Source organism: Nerophis lumbriciformis, linkage group LG04 (assembly GCF_033978685.3).
Source record: "Nerophis lumbriciformis linkage group LG04, RoL_Nlum_v2.1, whole genome shotgun sequence".
Lineage (NCBI taxonomy): Eukaryota > Metazoa > Chordata > Actinopteri > Syngnathiformes > Syngnathidae > Nerophis > Nerophis lumbriciformis.
Genome location: NC_084551.2, coordinates 15,444,276 through 15,462,874, shown reverse-complemented (window position 1 = coordinate 15,462,874; position 18,599 = coordinate 15,444,276). Strand labels below are relative to the sequence as shown.

The 18,599-nt window shown below is 37.9% G+C and overlaps 1 protein-coding gene across 2 annotated transcripts in view; it reads left to right on the top strand.

Moving 5' to 3' along the window:
* The window catches only part of sybu (syntabulin (syntaxin-interacting)), a 28,294-nt gene that overhangs the window by 402 nt on the left and 9,293 nt on the right, over nt 1-18,599 (top strand). Inside the window, exons 2-4 of one of the 2 annotated variants that reach the window (XM_061949700.2) lie at nt 10,699-10,743; nt 11,022-11,208; nt 14,100-14,300. In XM_061949700.2, coding sequence (XP_061805684.2) covers nt 10,720-10,743; nt 11,022-11,208; nt 14,100-14,300 — 412 coding nt within the window. In that variant the 5' untranslated portion in view covers nt 10,699-10,719. The remainder of the gene's footprint in view (nt 1-10,698; nt 10,744-11,021; nt 11,209-14,099; nt 14,301-18,599) is intronic. The other variant, XM_061949708.2, reaches the window with a different exon arrangement.

The window sequence follows — 18,599 nt, the reverse complement described above, 5'->3', positions numbered from 1 at the left end:
AATGTGGAAAAAATATATATGATTGTTTGGTCTAAAGTTGGGTGTTTTTTCACTTGCATCCTATTGTGGAGGGTGTTTTTAAGAGCAAGACTGAGGGGAAAAAAACATCCTTTGTTGTCCATGTTGTGCATGGGGACCGATGGGTGGATAGATGGATGGATGGATAAATAGATAAATAGATGGATGGATAGATAGAGATGACTCAGTGCAACAATTGTATTGTTGATAACAGTGGTAAGTTATTGTTATTATTCATTATCAATAGTGCTATTTCTATTGGTGTATGTATTGCTCCACTTGTAGCGAAATAATGTTCATTATCATTTCTGTGTTATTATTTATTTCACTAACTGCTTCTTTGCTATCACTTTTACTATCATATTTCGTATTACTATCACATGTCTTATTTGCTGATGTTCTATTGTTGTTGTTGTTATTGTTGTGTTTGCTGTTGTTGTTTTTGTCTCTCTGTCTTATCCCCCTCTTGTCCCCACAATTTCCCACTCTGCCTTCTTTTTTCTTTCTTTCTATCCCCTCCTGCTCCGGCCCGGCTGCACCAAATGATAATATAAATACATTTAATAAAGTAAAATACAAATAAGGCAACAAGAGAAGTATCCCACACTTCTCTTTTGTAAAGTAAATTTGTACAGCCGATATGGGCATCTACATCAACTATATGAGTTGCCTGAGAAACTGGACAGGACAAAAAAAAAAGAAAAAAAAAAGAGATGACTCAGTGCGTCAGTATGATATCATGATATGATGATGCCATCTGTTACAAGGTTGTATAGATCCATTTTTTCTCTTTATTTATTTTCTTGATAGGAAAAAAATACAGACAATAAGAAATATATTTTTTAATTATATACAATTAAATACACAACCCCTTATCCACCCCGCCCCACTCCGGGTCCTACAATTTCTTGCCAGTGATCGGTCAAAGTGGGTGGCCATGCTCGGTCTTCCTCTTTACCACAAGTGGACAAACAAACGGGGGAAAAAAACCTGACTAAAAAGAAAAACATGCAGAGAAGCAGTGATGTCAGTGAGTCAAAACAAAGCAGAAAGGGAATTGGAGTGTGGTAAAATGTGAATTGTCAAAAGTGAGTGTTGTGTTTGTCTTGTAGGGTTTTTAATTTAGCTATGTGACTCATACAGCCCCAGAAGGAGTCAACTTTTTGGGTGTACCTCTCAGATTATTTTAAGATTGTCTCCAGATCTAAGTATAGCAAGAGGTTCCTAAGCCACAGGGAGGCTTTGGGGAAAAATTGGGACTTCCACTCCAAAATAAATGCTTCTGCATGCTAGTAAGGATGCAAAGGCAATAGTATCTTTAAACGTCCTCTTAAACGTTTGGTAGTTTGATAATATTAGATGTCAACTTCAAATTTAGTGCACCTGGAAGATGTTTAAAGATGTCAGTCCAGTAAGCATTTCGACACGGACAGGACCACAACATGCAGGGGTCAAGTGACATCTGTTGCATGTGTTGGCAATATTAGCATACATTTTGGAGAGTTTAGAGCAGAGGTGTCAAAGTTGTTTTCACTGAGGGCCACATCGCAGTTATGTTTGGCCCCAGGGGGCCGCTTCTAAAAGTGAATACTATTATTACACAATTTTTGTTGATGCATTTTTTAGTAGATTTAAAAAAAACTAAAATTAAAAAAAATATATGGTGAGTTGCAATAATTTCACCTCAGAATTAAGTGTATATTACTGTGAATGGAAAAACAGTACTGCTGTTTTTATGGTTTAAAAAAAGGCAGCTCGGTTGCCAGAATTTTACTGTAAAATTTACATTTGTTTTTTTTTACTGTAAATTTAAAAAAATGCAATTTTACAGTAACATTTTGGCACCTGAGCGGCAAGTTTTTTTATGTGTTTTTTTTTACCGCAAATCAACAACTGTAGATTTTTGCGGTGTATTACTGTAAATGCCAAAACGGCACCACAGTTTATTATAGTACAAAAAGTACAGGTTTTTTTTTTTATTTAAAGAAAAATGCTGTAAAAAACACAGTAAATTTCACAATTTTACCATGAAATGTATCGCTACTTTTACATTGCACAATTGGATGGATAACTTGCTTTGAAATCATTATTAGAATTTATTTATATTTAAAAAAAATAGTTTGAATGATTGCAAATCTATTTTTGCATAATTAGACAATATTTAAATTCACATAATTTGCGATTACATGGAGTACATTTTTTTTTTTTTCTCCCAAAATAGAAAGAAAGAATACATTTAGTAAGAAAAGTTACAGTACTTTATTGATGCATATTATTTCCAGGCTTTTGAGGCCCAAATAAATGAAGTGGTGGGCCATTGAGTTTGGCACCTGTGGTTTAGAATGAGTAAAGTAGATGCAGTGGATACCCTTAAATTGTGTCAAGTTTTTCTATAAGGGAGAAAAGAGGGTCACTTTCCAACTACAACTTTTAATCTACCTTCATGAGCAAATAAGTGCATAGACGCAATTATAGACTGACCTCTTCAATGTGACGCATTAGGGAGTAAAGAGCTTGACTTGACGTGCTTAGATAATCATTAGAAAGCAGTTGCAGTGGATTAAAAGTGACTTAATATATATGTTGTTTTTAACATAGACCATCTGCTTTAAGCCATGCAACCCTTTTCTGAGCTGTATATTCCACTGGTAGATTTGATCTTTATATTGACATGTTACATCAAGATGATTTGGTTTTCCCTATGCACTTTTTTTTTTGTTTTTTAATAACCTGTCTTGTTCAGCCACTCAGGCAAATAATATTGTTGATCTACTATGGACGTTTCTGCTGTACAGATTTACTTTACAAAGGAGAAGTGTGAGATGCTTCTCTGGTTGCATTATTTGTTTATCTTTATTAAACGTTTGGACATATTTAGTGTTTGGCACAACCTGACTGGGTCAAGAGTGGATAGAAAGAAGAAAAAAAAAGACGGGGGAGTTTTTTGGGGGGAGGGTACAGGGAGAGAGAACAACAAAAACAAAACAATAGAAGAAGATACGGTCCACACAAATGAGGCAAAAAACATATTAAAACAAGAGGGAAATATCTAAGAACACAAATGACAAAATATATTAAAAGAGCACAGAGCTGAGGCCACCACCTTCTACATACAGATACAAAAGTAAAACACAACAAAAAAAATTGCAATAATTAAAACATATGGCGCACATATGGTTTGCTCCATGCACAGACGAACAACAAAACAAAACAAAAACATAATTTCAACAGCTACGTACACCGTGGTGGGTTCTGCAGTGCTCCACACCATCGTCTGCTGGGGTGGGGGGTGGGGATGCAGCACGACCAGAGACAGGAGCAGACCCAACAAAGCAACCAAGAGAGTCGACTCTGTCCTAAGCTGCCCACTAGCTGTAGGCCAATGTTCGGTCCGCGCGGATGAGCCAGAATCCCTCCAGGGAGACCAAAGTGTCCGATACATGCTCATCCGGACGGAGCTCCGTGAAGCTCGTTCCTCCCGATGCTCAACGCTAGCTCCACGGTACCAGTATTTAGTCGCGCTTTCAAACAGTAAATAAATAAAACAATACAATAGAATTGTATACAAACAACTGCCTTTAGTAATGTAAAAATAATATTCAGCATTCACTTCGGAGAGTGGACTTCCAGCTGCTTCTCCGTCAAACACATCATCAGCAGCTTTTCCATATTTTCATGGATAATTGATTGTCCACAATTTATATATTAATTATGTTATTGGCTGGCGTTAGACTTGTTCTGCTTCAATATGGTGCAGACCAGCAGTGGCACATTTGAACTTCTTGTCCAAGTCAGCTGCACGCACAGTCATATTTTTTTGATGATTTTTTTTTCTTTAATTCAATCAATATCATCCACTTCATTTTCTCAGCACTATCATTCACACTTACTTTATTCATCCCCATGATTGTGAAAACGAAGTTATTTCGATCTCTAGCTATAAGCTGATGCTAGCGAGTGAGACCAGATGTTTTGGGAAGATGCGAGGGGGTTCACTGTGACGTTCGCTACGTCAACTAATGGTGGGGTTGCTTGTCACTCAAATTTTTGCTCGCCGAGAGGCGGCTCTTATCCATACTTGCCAACCCTCCCGGATTTTCCGGGAGACTCTCGAAATTCAGCGCCTCTCCCGAAAACCTCCCGGGACAAATTTTCTCCCGAAAATCTCCCGAAATTCAGGCGGACTCAGGTCCTCCACAATATAAAAAAGCATACCTGCCCAATCACGTTATAACTATAGAATGATGGAGGGCGAGTTCTTGGTTTCTTATATGGGTTTATTGTTAGGCAGTTTCATTAACGTCCTCCCAGCGTGGCAACAACCCACAACAACAGCAGTCACTTTTTTTGTAAAGCAGTTCGTCTGCCGTAAACAGCAATGTTGTGACACTCTTAAACAGGACAATACTGCCATCTAGTGCATATGTGTGTGTATATATGTAAATAAATGAACACTGAAATTCAAGTATGTATTTTATATATATATATATATATATATATATATATATATATATATATATATAATAAAATATATATATATATATATATATATATATATATATATATATATATATATATATATATATATATATATATATATATGTATATATATATATATATATATATATATATATATATATATATATATATATATATATATATATATATATATATATATATATATATGTATGTGTGGGGGAAAAAAATCACAAGACTATTTCATCTCTACAGGCCTGTTTCATGAGGGGGGTACCCTCAATCGTCAGGACCCTCCTGACGATTGAGGGTACCCCCCTCATGAAACAGGCCTGTAGAGATGAAATAGTCTTGTGATTTTTTTCCCCCACACATACATATATTGCGCTCTACTACGGTATCGAGCACTATTTTTTGGATAACCTTATTAAGACATATATATATATATATATATGTATATATAGCTAGAATTCACTGAACGTCAAGTATTTCTTATATATATATATATACATATATATATATATATATATATATATATATAAGAAATACTTGACGTTCAGTGAATTCTAGCTATATATATATATATATATATATATATATATATATATATATATATATATATATATATATATATATATATTTACTCAGGTATATATATACTCAGGTATATATATATAAATATGAAATACTTGACTTGGTGAATTCGAGCTGTAAATATACTCCTCCCCTTTTAGCCACGCCCCCAACCACGCCCCCGTCCCACCCCGACCACGCCCACGCCCACCCCCTCCCCCACCTCCCGAAATCGGAGGTCTCAAGGTTGGCAAGTATGCTCTTATCTCAAAACACACATTGTCATAATGGGGTATTGTGTGTAGAATTTTGGGGACAAAAATGAGTGAATTCCATTTTGGAATGAGGCTATAACATAACAAAATTGACGAAAAGTGAAGCATTGTCAACACTTTTCGGATGCATTGTATCACCATTAATATCCACTCAAATGTATAAAAAAGTAGATAATAAGAGAAATAAGGAAGAAGAAAAAAATATTAACATTTACAGTGTTATGATAATGATATGAATAAGTTACTCTTAGTGGCAGGCAAGGATGATTAAGTGCACCAGAATTTTGGATGCTGTGTGTACTTAAGAAAGCTGTAAATCCTGTATTTACCACTAAGATTCGGCTTAGCTTAACCAAATCAATGTTGTCTGGGCTCATGATGATGCAACAATGAAGTAATGGATGGATGGATAGATAGATAGATAGATAGATAGATAGATAGATAGATAGATAGATAGATAGATAGATAGATAGATAGATAGATAGATAGATAGATATTACTTTATTAATTCTTTCAGGAGAGTTTCCTCAGGAAAATTAAAATTCCAGCAGCAGTGTACAGAATTGAGATTGAATTTAAAAAGTAAGTAAAAAGTAAATAATGGGGGTATAAATTGAAATAAAATAGAAAATATGACAATAAGAATAAAAATAAAAAAGCAACTATAAGAATACAAATATAACAGTAAAAATAAGAATATAACAAGAGAAACCAGGCAGTCGTGACCATGTTATGAAAATATTGCACTGGTTTTTTTTCCCAGTTTATTTCAGTATTGTTATTGTTTGCATCCCTTGTCATCCTAGTACACATGGATCTACTTGATATGATAGAAGAGGTGCAGGGGGGGGGGGGGGGGGGCACAGGGACTTCCTGCTTCAGTTTGTACTATAAATACATTTTTAAATTCACACTTTATTATGTGTTTCTTTTAACTGAGGGTGTGCACTATGTGTGCTGTGCTGCTATTGCCACTGTCCTGTATACTGCATGTGGTGTTGCTGGTGTTGGAACCACCATTTTCCTGAAGGGGATCAATAAAGTTGTATCCATCATTCAGACAGTGAAAAGGCAGCTGAATGGCAACACCCACTCACAACATCTCTGCAGTATTTATAAAGGGGGCAGGAGTTGCACTTTATTTCTCTCTCAAATTCTCCCTTTGTAGCTAAGACAGTTGCTAGGGCACGGGAGGGGAAAAGCTTTACCCTACTTGATGTTTAATATGATTCGGATGTGTCAATTCAATAAATATTCACATATTCATTTGTAGGAGAACGTGGAATCTAAAATAAAAGTAGGTAACAGAAGGCCACCTAGATAGTGCTTCTATTTTAGAAGCTGACAAGATGAGGTGCACTTTAATTCCCACGGTGCGCAGTTCTATTTTTACCATCCTTTGTGCTTTGAAGAAAGAGGTTGGTACAAGCCGGAGGTTCTCATGCAAAGTGTCCAAATTACATCATCACGCAAATAATAAAAACGGAGGTTCTCATGCAAAATGTCCAAATTACATCATCACGCAAATAATAAAAAAAGGTCGCCAACACAGATAGACAGACAACATTCACATTCACATTCACACACTAGGGCCAATTTAGTGTTGCCAATCAACCTATCCCCAGGTGCATGTTTTTGGAGGTGGGAGGAAGCCGGAGTACCCGGAGGGAACCCACGCAGTCACGAGGAAAACATGCACATGCACTAACCCCTGTACCACTGTGCTGCCCAACCTCAATTCAGTGAATTTGAATTGAATTGGAATCTCAATTCCAATTCCATTCAAATTCATAGGTTTTTGCACAAGCCTGATAAGGCCATCAAATGGTAATACATCCTTGCATATCATTTTATTGTTATTAAATGTATATTGGTGCAGATAGCTGTACAAACTTGTGGAATGAAGAAAAGCTGAGTCCAAGCAGTGCAAAAAGCTCATTTCCGCACTAAAAAAAAGTGCATCCCAGCCGCACTTATGCAACAGACCCATTAAGCTGCAGAGAGACGGAGCAGACCAACAGAAGTGACGTGATTATGGCAATTTTAGTCAAGCGTGAAGGAATATTCTGCATTATTTAGCTACAAAGCATTAATAAGAAATGTTTGTTCCTTGTTTTTCAGTTTTGAAAGGGGAATCAGGGGAGTTAATTTGATGGAGTCTTACATAATCGGATAATTGTGGGTTCTTTTACTTGGATGTTAGGTCATCACAGATTTGCCCATTGGTGCAAAATAAGTGTTTGTATATAAGTTCTTTCGGATTTACTATTGACTCTCCAGGGTGTTTGTCGCGACTTGGTCCTGGGGTTTAGTTTTTCTCGAAGGCAACGGAAAGTTGGCTCGGGCGAGACGGGAATTAAGATACATTTTTTATTTAAAGACTATAAATACAAAACAAGGAAGTAAACAAAAGCCGCGCACAATGGCGGAGAACAAACTATGAAACCAAACACTTGCACAAAGGCAAAAACTATGAACAACAAAAAACACTAACTGTGGCTTAATAAACAAAAACTTACTTGGCATGGAACCGGCATGAAAAAAGAGCAGCAAGGATCATAAGCGTGTGGAGAGTGTGCAAAAGCATAAATATGGAGATGTCACCAGAAAGATAAAATGAAAACACTGAACTTAAATACTACAGACATGATTAACGAAAACAGGTGCGTGACTCAAAAGTGAAACAGGTGCGTGATGTGACAGGTGAAAACTAATGGGTTGCTATGGTGACAATCAAGAGTGCACAATGAGTCCAAACATGGAACAGGTGAAACTAATGGGGTAATCATGGAAACAAGACAAGGGAGTGAAAAGCCAGAAACTAAAGAGTCCTATAACTAAACAAAACATGACTTAAAACAAAACATGATTACACAGACATGACAGTGTTACCCTACCTCCTACCCAAATGTTGCTGGTTTAGGCTCCAACTCACTTTCAAATAAAAAGCAATATCAAATTAATAATAACAAAAAATGTAGCATCCACATACTAAATATGTTTTTTTTTTCCAAAATATACATGTGACTATTTCTTGTTGTGTTTATTGTTCTGTATGATTATTTATATACAAGTAAAACATAAGAAACTTCTGATTTGGTTCCATATCCTATTGAGTGTAGTGCCTTATTACTTTAAATGGTAAAAATAGAAACTTTTAATGTGATGCGTTTGACTATCAACAGCACAAATTATCATGTTGATCTGTAAAAACATCAAACATTGTCACAATTTGGACCTGATTTACACGTGCAATCTTGACAGCATACGCACAGCTGATATAGCAAACGTGTGCAAAGTGGATTGTATTTGTCGAGTGAGCAGAATAAGGCGTGCAATCCATTTTGCAGCTTTGTTTTTATTAATATGCAGCACTATTTAGCGTTTTATTTAACACGTCTGAAAAGTAGGTGCAAAGTGACACTTACGCACACGGCTGCAGGGTCGGTGATTGCGCTGTACTCGCGCCGCAAAGACGGATGAGAACAGAGAATGTGTGTGTCAACCAGTGTTGGGTTAGTTACTGAAAACCAGTAACTAGTTACAGTTACTAGTTACTTTATTTCAAAAGTAGCTCAGTTACTAACTCAGTTACTTAAACCAAAAAGTAATGCGTTACTGTGAAAAGTAACTATTTAGTTACTTATATATTTTTTTAAATTTTTTTAAGGCCCCATTTAATGCCCTTTTAGCCTTCATTTCAATACTGTTATTGCACTGTAGAATAATACAATCTGTTGATCAACTTGACATGCAATTGCATTACTGAACTCTGCTAAGCAATGTGGTCTACATACAACACACAAAGACAAAGATATGTTTCAAAGGGCCAATTTGTTTCAGACCAGAACAAATTGACAAAACTATTTTAAATAGCTGCAACATAACATACATAAGTAACAAACAGCATAATAACAACATAGCTGTAAACCAAGAAAGGCACACTACATACATAAAGCCTAACCAGGCGTTCTTTTATCTCAAGGAATTCTGAAATAAAATCATGTCTGAAGCCCAGAAAAATCTACACATTTCCCCACTTAGTTTAGAGAAAAGGAAATATTAGCCTGGCCCACTAGTATCCCTCTTTAGGTTTGTGAACTTTATAGTCTAAACATTTAGAGTGATGTGATAATCAAACACTCTAGAAGTCTAGAATGAAAGAGTATATAAGAGAATTGACAGAGTGTGTGTACCTTCAGTGTGCAGTGCCTCGTTAAAATCCGGCCGCTGTTGGAGGTGGAGGTGAAGTGTGTGTCTCTTTACTAGCTTCGTCGAAGCATGTTGTTTTTGTAGCTGTTTCAGCATATTTGAATTGCGAGGATAGGATCTTTGATCCAAGACACAACTTACATTCAACTAAAATGTTCTTTTCTTTGTGGTCGATAAAAGAAACGTACTGAAAATATCTCCATTTTAAGAAACTCGGCTTCGTGGTTCGCCATGACATCTTGTTAGTAGACACAGACACGCCCACTCCCACACACACACACACACGTACACACAGACAGAGCGCGGCGCGCCTCTTCCTTGTCGCCTCTTCCGCAGCGCTGCAATAAAACACTCAGATCTTCTCAGTTTCTAGCCGATACTACATAAAAAATAACGCAGAATAACGCAGTAACGGTAACTGAGTTACTGAATATAAAAAACTATTTACCGCCGATAGTAACGGCGTTACAGTAACGTGTTACAAAGTAACAACATGTTTGCATGTCTATTGAGAAACATACTTTTATAATGTTATAGCTACATGCTGGGTGAGTTAAGGGGCTGAATAAAAATAATTCAATTAATGTGTTTTGGTGTATGTTTTTTTTTTTTAATGGCGTTAATTCTTTTTATTTAGAATATATGTTAACATATCTCCAATACGAAAAAAAGTCTTTAAAGTATGCATTTTTTTGTGTGCATACTACTTTTTTTCTGCTTCTAAAATGCCCATAAAAACTGTTGCATGTCTGCTGCTTGTTTGATATGAATGTGGAGTATATAATCGAGTGTTTCCACGATGAAAACCTAATTTAAATAGGGCGGTCTGCACCAGGTATGAATAGTACGTGCAATGTTAGTTAATCGCATGCAACACGCCCACTTATACTACACTCTTTTATAGATTGCACACGTTGTTTAGCACGTGGTATTTAGATCTTAGTAAATCAGTTCTTGTGTATTGATTAGGATTGGCTTTTTACTTCCTGTGCCATCTGTACCAGGCTGAGCGAGTACTTCTTTGTGTGTGTGTGGAACGACCCAAGGGGGGTCTTTGTCCTTTGTTTAAATGTCCGACTCTCCTTACAGCGCCACATGATATTTGTTTTTGTGTGTAATCTTTCTTTTTGTGTGTTTTTATCAGTGAGAGCACAACACTTCAAACATGGGGCCGTTCCAAGAATATGAGGTTAGTCCTGATTTAAGAGTTGATTGCCCTTTTCAGCCAGGAGTATAGGCACTTAGCAGAGGGCATTTGAATCTACGTTCATACCCTCATCCTTATAGCGCCCCCTAGGGAATGCCACTGGCTATATATACACTTTGCCAAAATACAGGCTTGTTGACTTAATGATTTAATAAGACAACCATTTCAAGTAAGTAATGCTGAATTGTTGTGTGTTTTCTGTCAGAACAACATTTTATCATGCACCGCTTTGGTAACAATCAGTATTTTCCCCTGGACAGGAAAAGAAGTCGCCTGAGAAAGGCAGCCCTCGCAGCCGCATACCACGTTTGGTCCTCCATCCTTTTCAGCCAAAGGGCAAAGGGACGCATCTTTCTGACTCCCCTTTCTCAGAGGAGGAGGGCAAAGAGTGTGATGTCAGCTCAGATCACTCCAAGAGGACAATCAGCACCAACAGTTTTTACTCAGGTAAGAACTTCGGCTCCGGGTAAAGGATAATATATCTATATTATCTTCAAACTTGCCAACCCTCCCGATTTTCCCGGGAGACTCCCGAATTTCAGTGCCCCTCCCGAAAACCTCCCGGGGAAACAATTCTCCCGAATTTCTCCCGATTTCCACCCGGACAACAATATTGGGGGCGTGCCTTAAAGACACTGTCTTTAGCGTCCTCTACAACCTGTCGTCACGTTCGCTTTTCCTCCATTCAAACAGCGTGCCGACCCAGTCACATAATATATGCGGTTTTTACACACACATGAGTGACTGCAAGGCATACTTGATCAACAGCCATACAGGTCACACTGAGGGTGGCCGTATAAAATACTTTAACACTGTTACAAATATGCGCCACACTGTGAACCCACACCAAACAAGAATGACAAACACATTTCGGGAGAACATCCGCACCGTAACACAACAGAACAAATACCCAGAATCCCTTGCAGCACTAACTCTTCCGGTACGCTACAATATAGACCCCCCGCTACCACCAAACCTCGCCCCCCTAATCGCGCCCACCTCAACCCCCATCTTCCGAATTCGGAGGTCTCAAGGTTGGCAAGTATGATTATCTTTAGTGTACCAACCAACACCTTTAATGGAGCAAGCTGGGGGAAAGTACAGTGGAACCTTGATTTAGTTTAGAGTTCGTACACAAAGCAGATTTCTCCATTAGAAACAATGTAAACATGAATTATGGGTTTCAGCATCGACAAAATTCCATATTTTGGTAAAACTTTGTACACTTTGAACATACTACAGTATAAAGTGTTCTACAGTGGATGGCATCTGTTTGTCTCGAGAGACAGTAGAGTTTTGCGCTCAAATGTCAATTCATGGGCAACGCCTGTTGTGACTATATAAGCCAATTCTTGACAGGCATGCTTTGTTGCAGTTCCTGCATACATATTGTATTGTTGGTTGATTCAGTGGGGGTGTGACTGTTCGCTTTCTACGTTCATGCTTCTCCTCCCACTGTCTTACTCTTCTTAAGTCACTCTGATGTACGCCCTCCTTCACTAACTTCCTCCATTTCCCACGTTCAGCTGAAGAAGCTTCCCAGTTTAATGGGTTGATGTCAGTACATTATATCAAAAAAACACAATAAGGGGGCAATGGATCAACTTTCTATTTCTTAACAAAGTCAAGCTGGACTGTCCTCATTGCAGCTGACACACGCACACACTGTCACTAGCCCTGTGGTGCACTCAAGTTCGAAATCACAAAACCCCTTAACTTTGACACTCCGGTCGCTACAATGATGATCCACTTTACCTTGTCGGTAAATTGTTTTGGCGTGCATCGTAACGGAGGTCTGGAGGCATTATCGACAGCGCCATGCATACTGAATGTTTCAAACCACACATTGGTGGTCCATTGCTTTTTTGGACTCATATCGAGCAAACAAAACTAGAAAAACGCAGTGAAAAGGCTCAAAAACATTTAAAAAGTGCACAACGTAGCACCTAACACAGCATACTTGCCAACCCTCCCGGATTTTCCGGGAGACTCCCGAAATTCAGCGCCTCTCCCGAAAACCTCCCGGAAGAAATTTTCCCCCGAAAATATCCCGGAATTCAGACAGAGCTGGAGGGGCCCTGAGTCCAATGTGCGCACACAAGGAGACGAAGCAGAAGAACGAGACGAAGCAGAAGAACGAGACCGTAGTTGAAGAGCGCAGGGGAGACACTTCTCCAGGGCTGATGTATGCTCGGGGCAACACCCTTCACCTTACCCGGCAGTGGGTCTCCACAGCGGACGACTTTAGGGTGAATGATGAGTCCAGCGATTAGTTGCAAATCTTGCTTTATTGATTGCTTGCACACAGCCAATCCAACACAAAACCAACTAGTCCCTCCCTGCACTCACGCTACCGCTCCCTCTCTTCTCTCGCCCACACACTCACTGACGTCACTCACCTCACATGCTGTCACCTATTAAAGGGCCACACACACACATAAGCTACTCTCATAACACACAGTACAGTTAGTAGAACAACTGTGTTTTCATTACTGTGTATTTGATAGGTGCCATTGCCCCGGAATTGCATTGCATTGTACTTTCAAATACAACAATGAGTAGATGAGTGTTATGTGTGTGTATATGTGTAAATAAATGAACACTGAAATTCAAGTATTTCTTTTATTTATATATATAATAAAATCAATAAATATATATATAGCTAGAATTCACTGAAAGTCAAGTATTTCATACATATATATATATATATATATATATATATATATATATATATATATATATATATATATATATATATATATATATATATATAAAATTTATATATATATATATATATATATATAAAATACTTGAGTTGGTGAATTCTAGCTGTAAATATACTCCTCCCCTCTTAACCACGCCCCCAACCACGCCCCCTCCCTAACCACGCCCCTCCTCACCCCCGACCACGCCCCCACCTCCCGAAATCGGAGGTCTCAAGGTTGGCAAGTACCGTATGTAACACAGTGAGTAACGCTAAAACTGTACTGACTGTGCTGCCGGGCACAAAATGGCTCCTTTCCGAGTCACACAATGGGTGGGTGTAACATTCGTACACCCGAGACAAGGTGTGCACAAGAAAGCATATTTTAATTCGGTCTGTTATTCATTAATTGAAACGTTTGTACAATGAGGGCTTTGTAAATCCATGTTTCACTGTATGACCAAACATGTGATAAACCCTCTTGTTTTATCATCTTTCATTTATCAATCCTGATCATTTATTTACATATTTCATGTGCAATAAGTCAACCTCCTTGGCAGAATGAGACAGCTTTTAACAAAGCTACACGACGTTCTTGGTTATTATGATGTGTGTGCCTATATCTACAATATAGATGACACCGGCTGCCCCACTAGTCAGTCTGTGTCCCCCTCCAAAACCCCGTCAGGCTCAGAGCAGAGTGCCCACAGCTCCCCAACACTCCCGGAGCGCAAGGCCAAAGTGAAGAGGGTGCGAGTGATGGCGGAGGGGAGCGGTGAACCACGCAGTGCGCCGAGACACAAGAAGGAGCTGAGGTCTGCCATGAAAGCTCGAGGTGAGGAAGGACAATAAAAGCATGACATCAGTAATGGTCAAATCTTATACAGCATGAAGCTCTTACAACAACTGTGGAAATATACATCAGCAATTACCTAATTCTGGCTCTAAACTGTCGGCAACAGTGGGGCCGCGACACCTCGGGGGTCCGCAGAGGTATTGCAGGGGGGGTTGTAAAATATTTGGTGGATTACACTTTTGTTTTTATATATTTTTGTATATTCCTACCGCAATTTGTCCACACATTTACATGTAATTGATCCAACACACAGTAGTGTAGTTCATAAATGGCACTGGCATGGCCACATTGAATGGTAAATGGTTTGTATTTACAAAACCCAAAACCAGTGAAGTTGGCACGTTGTGTAATTTGTAACTAAAAACAGAATACAATGATTTGCAAATCCTTTTCAACTTTTATTCAATTGAATATTGTCATGATCCGTCACCCGGGTCATGGCATGATTTATGTTTGGTAGTTTTCCTTGTTTTAGTCTGTTTCCTGCAGGGTGCACCCTCTTTCCCCATTTACTGTTGGTTTCCATGGGCACTGATTCTCCTCACCTGTCTTTGTTTAGCAATTAGTGTTCCCACCAGGTGTTTTGGTTAATCACTCCCCTTTATAGTTTTCTGTCACCCAGCATTAGTTGCTGGGTCAATGTTTGCTATACACGACAATTACATTCTTCTGTTTTTTTTCTCCTCGCTCTAGTGGTTTTTCTACACACTAGTAATCCTTGTTTTTCACCCTTGGTGACATTTTGGTTTTTTTAGCTCCACGCTTGTTAGCGTCCTCAGTTTTGTATTTTTGATCTTGCCTAGTGATGGGTTGATGAGGCGTCATGAAGCGTTTCGACACATAGCAAAACTGTATTGATACTGTGTCGATACTGTGTCACTAAATACTGACATCTGCTGGACATTAAAAATCCCTACAGGCAACCTATGGACCTACTCAACTGACACTGATTTTATGACCTAGTATATACAATAATATAAACCAAGTCATTGTATTTCATTTAGGATTATTTCATATCTTCATTTAAATAAAAATATATTTGTATCTTTTTTAGATACAGTCAATAAATAATGTCAACATGTATCATAACATGGAAAACTAAGAGAACGTGTTGTGAATGAGGATGCTTTTTTTTTTTACACATTTTTATTTTTTTTAAAAACAGTTTTTCCAACGTATTCATTTTTAGACGCTTTCTTTTCTTAGTTATTATTTCTCCGGCTGTAGAAAATACCCGCTCACAGGGCACAGAGGAGGCGTCAGTGCGACACAGTTCGCGTATCGGTCACGTGACCAAAACAGCTCATGATCCGTCACGTGACTTTCTAAAAGCGGTACGCGCACCGACACAGGGTTTTGCTCTATGAGATCGACGCATGCGCCGATGCATCGGTGTTGCCGGACCCATCACTAAGTACAACCTTAATCCTACCTGCACGCCGTTGGGGGGAACATGCGCCCCCAACGTAACAGAATAGACTGCAAAGACAAGATATTTAATGGATGAACTGAGAAACTTGTCTTTTTTTTGCAAATAATCAACAACTTAGAATTTAATGGCAGCAACACATTGCAAAAAAGTTGGCACAGGGGCATTTTTACCACTGTCTTACATGGCCTTTCCTTATAACAACACTCAGTTAACGTTTGGGAACTGAGGAGACCAATTTTTTAAGCTTTTCAGGTGGAATTCTTTCCCATTCTTGCTTGATGTACAGCTTAAGTTGTTCAACAGTCCGGGGGTCTCCGTTGTCGTATTTTAGGCCAGTCTAGTATCTGCACTCTTTTACTATGAAGCCACGCTGTTGTAACACGTGGCTTGGCATTATCTTGCTGAAATAAGCAGGGGCCTCCATGATAACGTTGCTTGAATGGTAACATATGTTGCTCTAAAACCCGTATGTACCTTTCAGCATTAATGGTGCCTTCACAGATGTGTAAGTTACCCAACTTGGGCATGTTTGATGAGCATTCCTTAACTTTCTCAGTCTTTTTTGCCACTTGTGCCAGCTTTTTTTGAAACATGTTGGAGGCATCAAATTCCAAATGAGCTAATATTTGCAAAAAATAAAGTTTTACAGTTTGAACGTTAAGGATCTTGTCTTTGCAGTCTATTCAATTGAATATAGGTTATATAGGTTCTCATTTACAATTTACACAACGTGCCAACTTCACTGGTTTTGGGGTTTATATATAGCACTGTGCTATACCTGGAATGTTACCCAAAGCGCTTTACATGATACACCACATTCACACACTGACGGCGAAAGCTGCAATGCGAGAGGCTGACCGCGACCCACCAGGAGCGAAGGTGAAGTGTCTTGCCCAAGGACACAACAGCCGTGAATAAGACCTGGAACCCTCGATTTGCTGACATGGCCGCTCTACTATCTAGGCCGGTGGTTCTCAAATGGGGGTACGCGTACCCCTGGGGGTACTTGAAGGTATGCCAAGGGGTACGTGAGATTTTTTCAAAATATTCTAAAAATAGCAACAATTCAAAATTCCTTTATAAATATAAATAAAAACCTATCTTTTTTTCCAAATAGTTCAAGAAAGACCACTACAAATGAGCAATAATTTGCACTGTTATACAATTTAATATATCAGAAACTGATGACATAGTGCTGTATTTTACTTCTTTATCTCTTTTATTCAACCAAAAATGCTTTGCTCTGATTAGGGGGTACTTGAATTAAAAAAAAAATTCACAGGGGGTACATCACTGAAAAAAGATTGAGAACCACTGATCTAGGCCACGCAGCCCCATACAAAAAAGTACATAAATAGGAAAACAAAAATAAATAAAAACTTGAATAAAATAAAATAAAAACATGAACACATTTATATTATTATACGTTAGGTTAGGGAAAAACACAGAGGCTGTTTCATCCCTACAAGCCTGTTTTTAAAAACAGGCTTGTAGCGATGAAATAGCCTCTGTGTTTTTCCCTGACCTAACGTATATTCCGCTCTACCCCGGTATCGAGCACTGTATAACGGATAAACCACAGAAACCTTGACTATATTTATATTATTATATTCATGTTAGCATTTTATTTAGTTTGCGACTTGCACTCTTGCTGCCAGGTAGTGATTAGCACTGTGTTACTGTATAATGTCATACCGTTTATCTTCATTTATAACATTTATCCGATATATCTTTCCCACCAACTGCAATACTTCACAATGATTACTGTGAAATATCATACAATTTGCTGTGTTTCATAACTCTCATTCTCTAGTATCCGCTCATATAAAGCCATTCAGTCTGTGCAGTATTTATATTTATTACTGAATGTGCACTAACCAACACATTCCTTTTATATAGTCAGAACAATGCACCTGTTTCTTTTTCTTATCGTTATCTTTTTCTTTACTTAATAGCACTATTTATATGTTTTATCTTTATTTTTATTTTTTGTCTATCATTTTATTTTCTATTGCATGTTTGCACCAGAGAAGGAGCTGCTTTTAATCTCATTGTACATATAGTGACTATAGAATGTATTGTATTCTATACTATTCTATTGTAGTGTTGCACGATAACATGGTACCTTTAAAACATAATTTATACTGCATGTATAAATAGGACAGCGGGTGTCCAAACTTTGTCCACCATGGGACGCAATACTGAAAAGTCAAAGTATGTTGGGGCATTTTGATGTTTATTACTTTATCAAATAAATACAGAAAACAAAAATGATATACTGTACAGTTGTCCCTCGCTATTACCACTTCAAAGTGTATACCTTCACTCTATCACAGATTTTTTAAAGCATATTTGATGTATATTTGGGCTAAATTTAGCATTCTTTAAGCATACAAATGGTTTAATGAACTAAACATATCAATACTACAGTAGTATTGTTCACTTGATAAAAAAAACAAAAAACAATCAAAGTGCACTGTTTAGTATCGTCGCCATTGATTGGCTCAGCTTCAGGAAGCGTTATTATTTTGGATTAAACAAGCGTAAAGGTGACTGAAGTGTGTTATTTCGTTCTCATAATATTAAAATACATATCCTAAAGATCCTAAAGATGTTTTTATAATATTTTCACAACAAATGTAGTTTACCACCATCAAGTGTGAATGGAGTGAATGAATGATGGGTTCTCATTTCTCACTAAAAGCGCTTTATGAGTGTCTACAAAAAGCGCTATAAAAATCTAACCCATTATTTTATTATGAAAATAATTGATTTATGATTAATAATTCCGACTTTGCTTACATTTTTCAAATTTAAAATTTACCACAGTCAGGCCTGGAAACAAT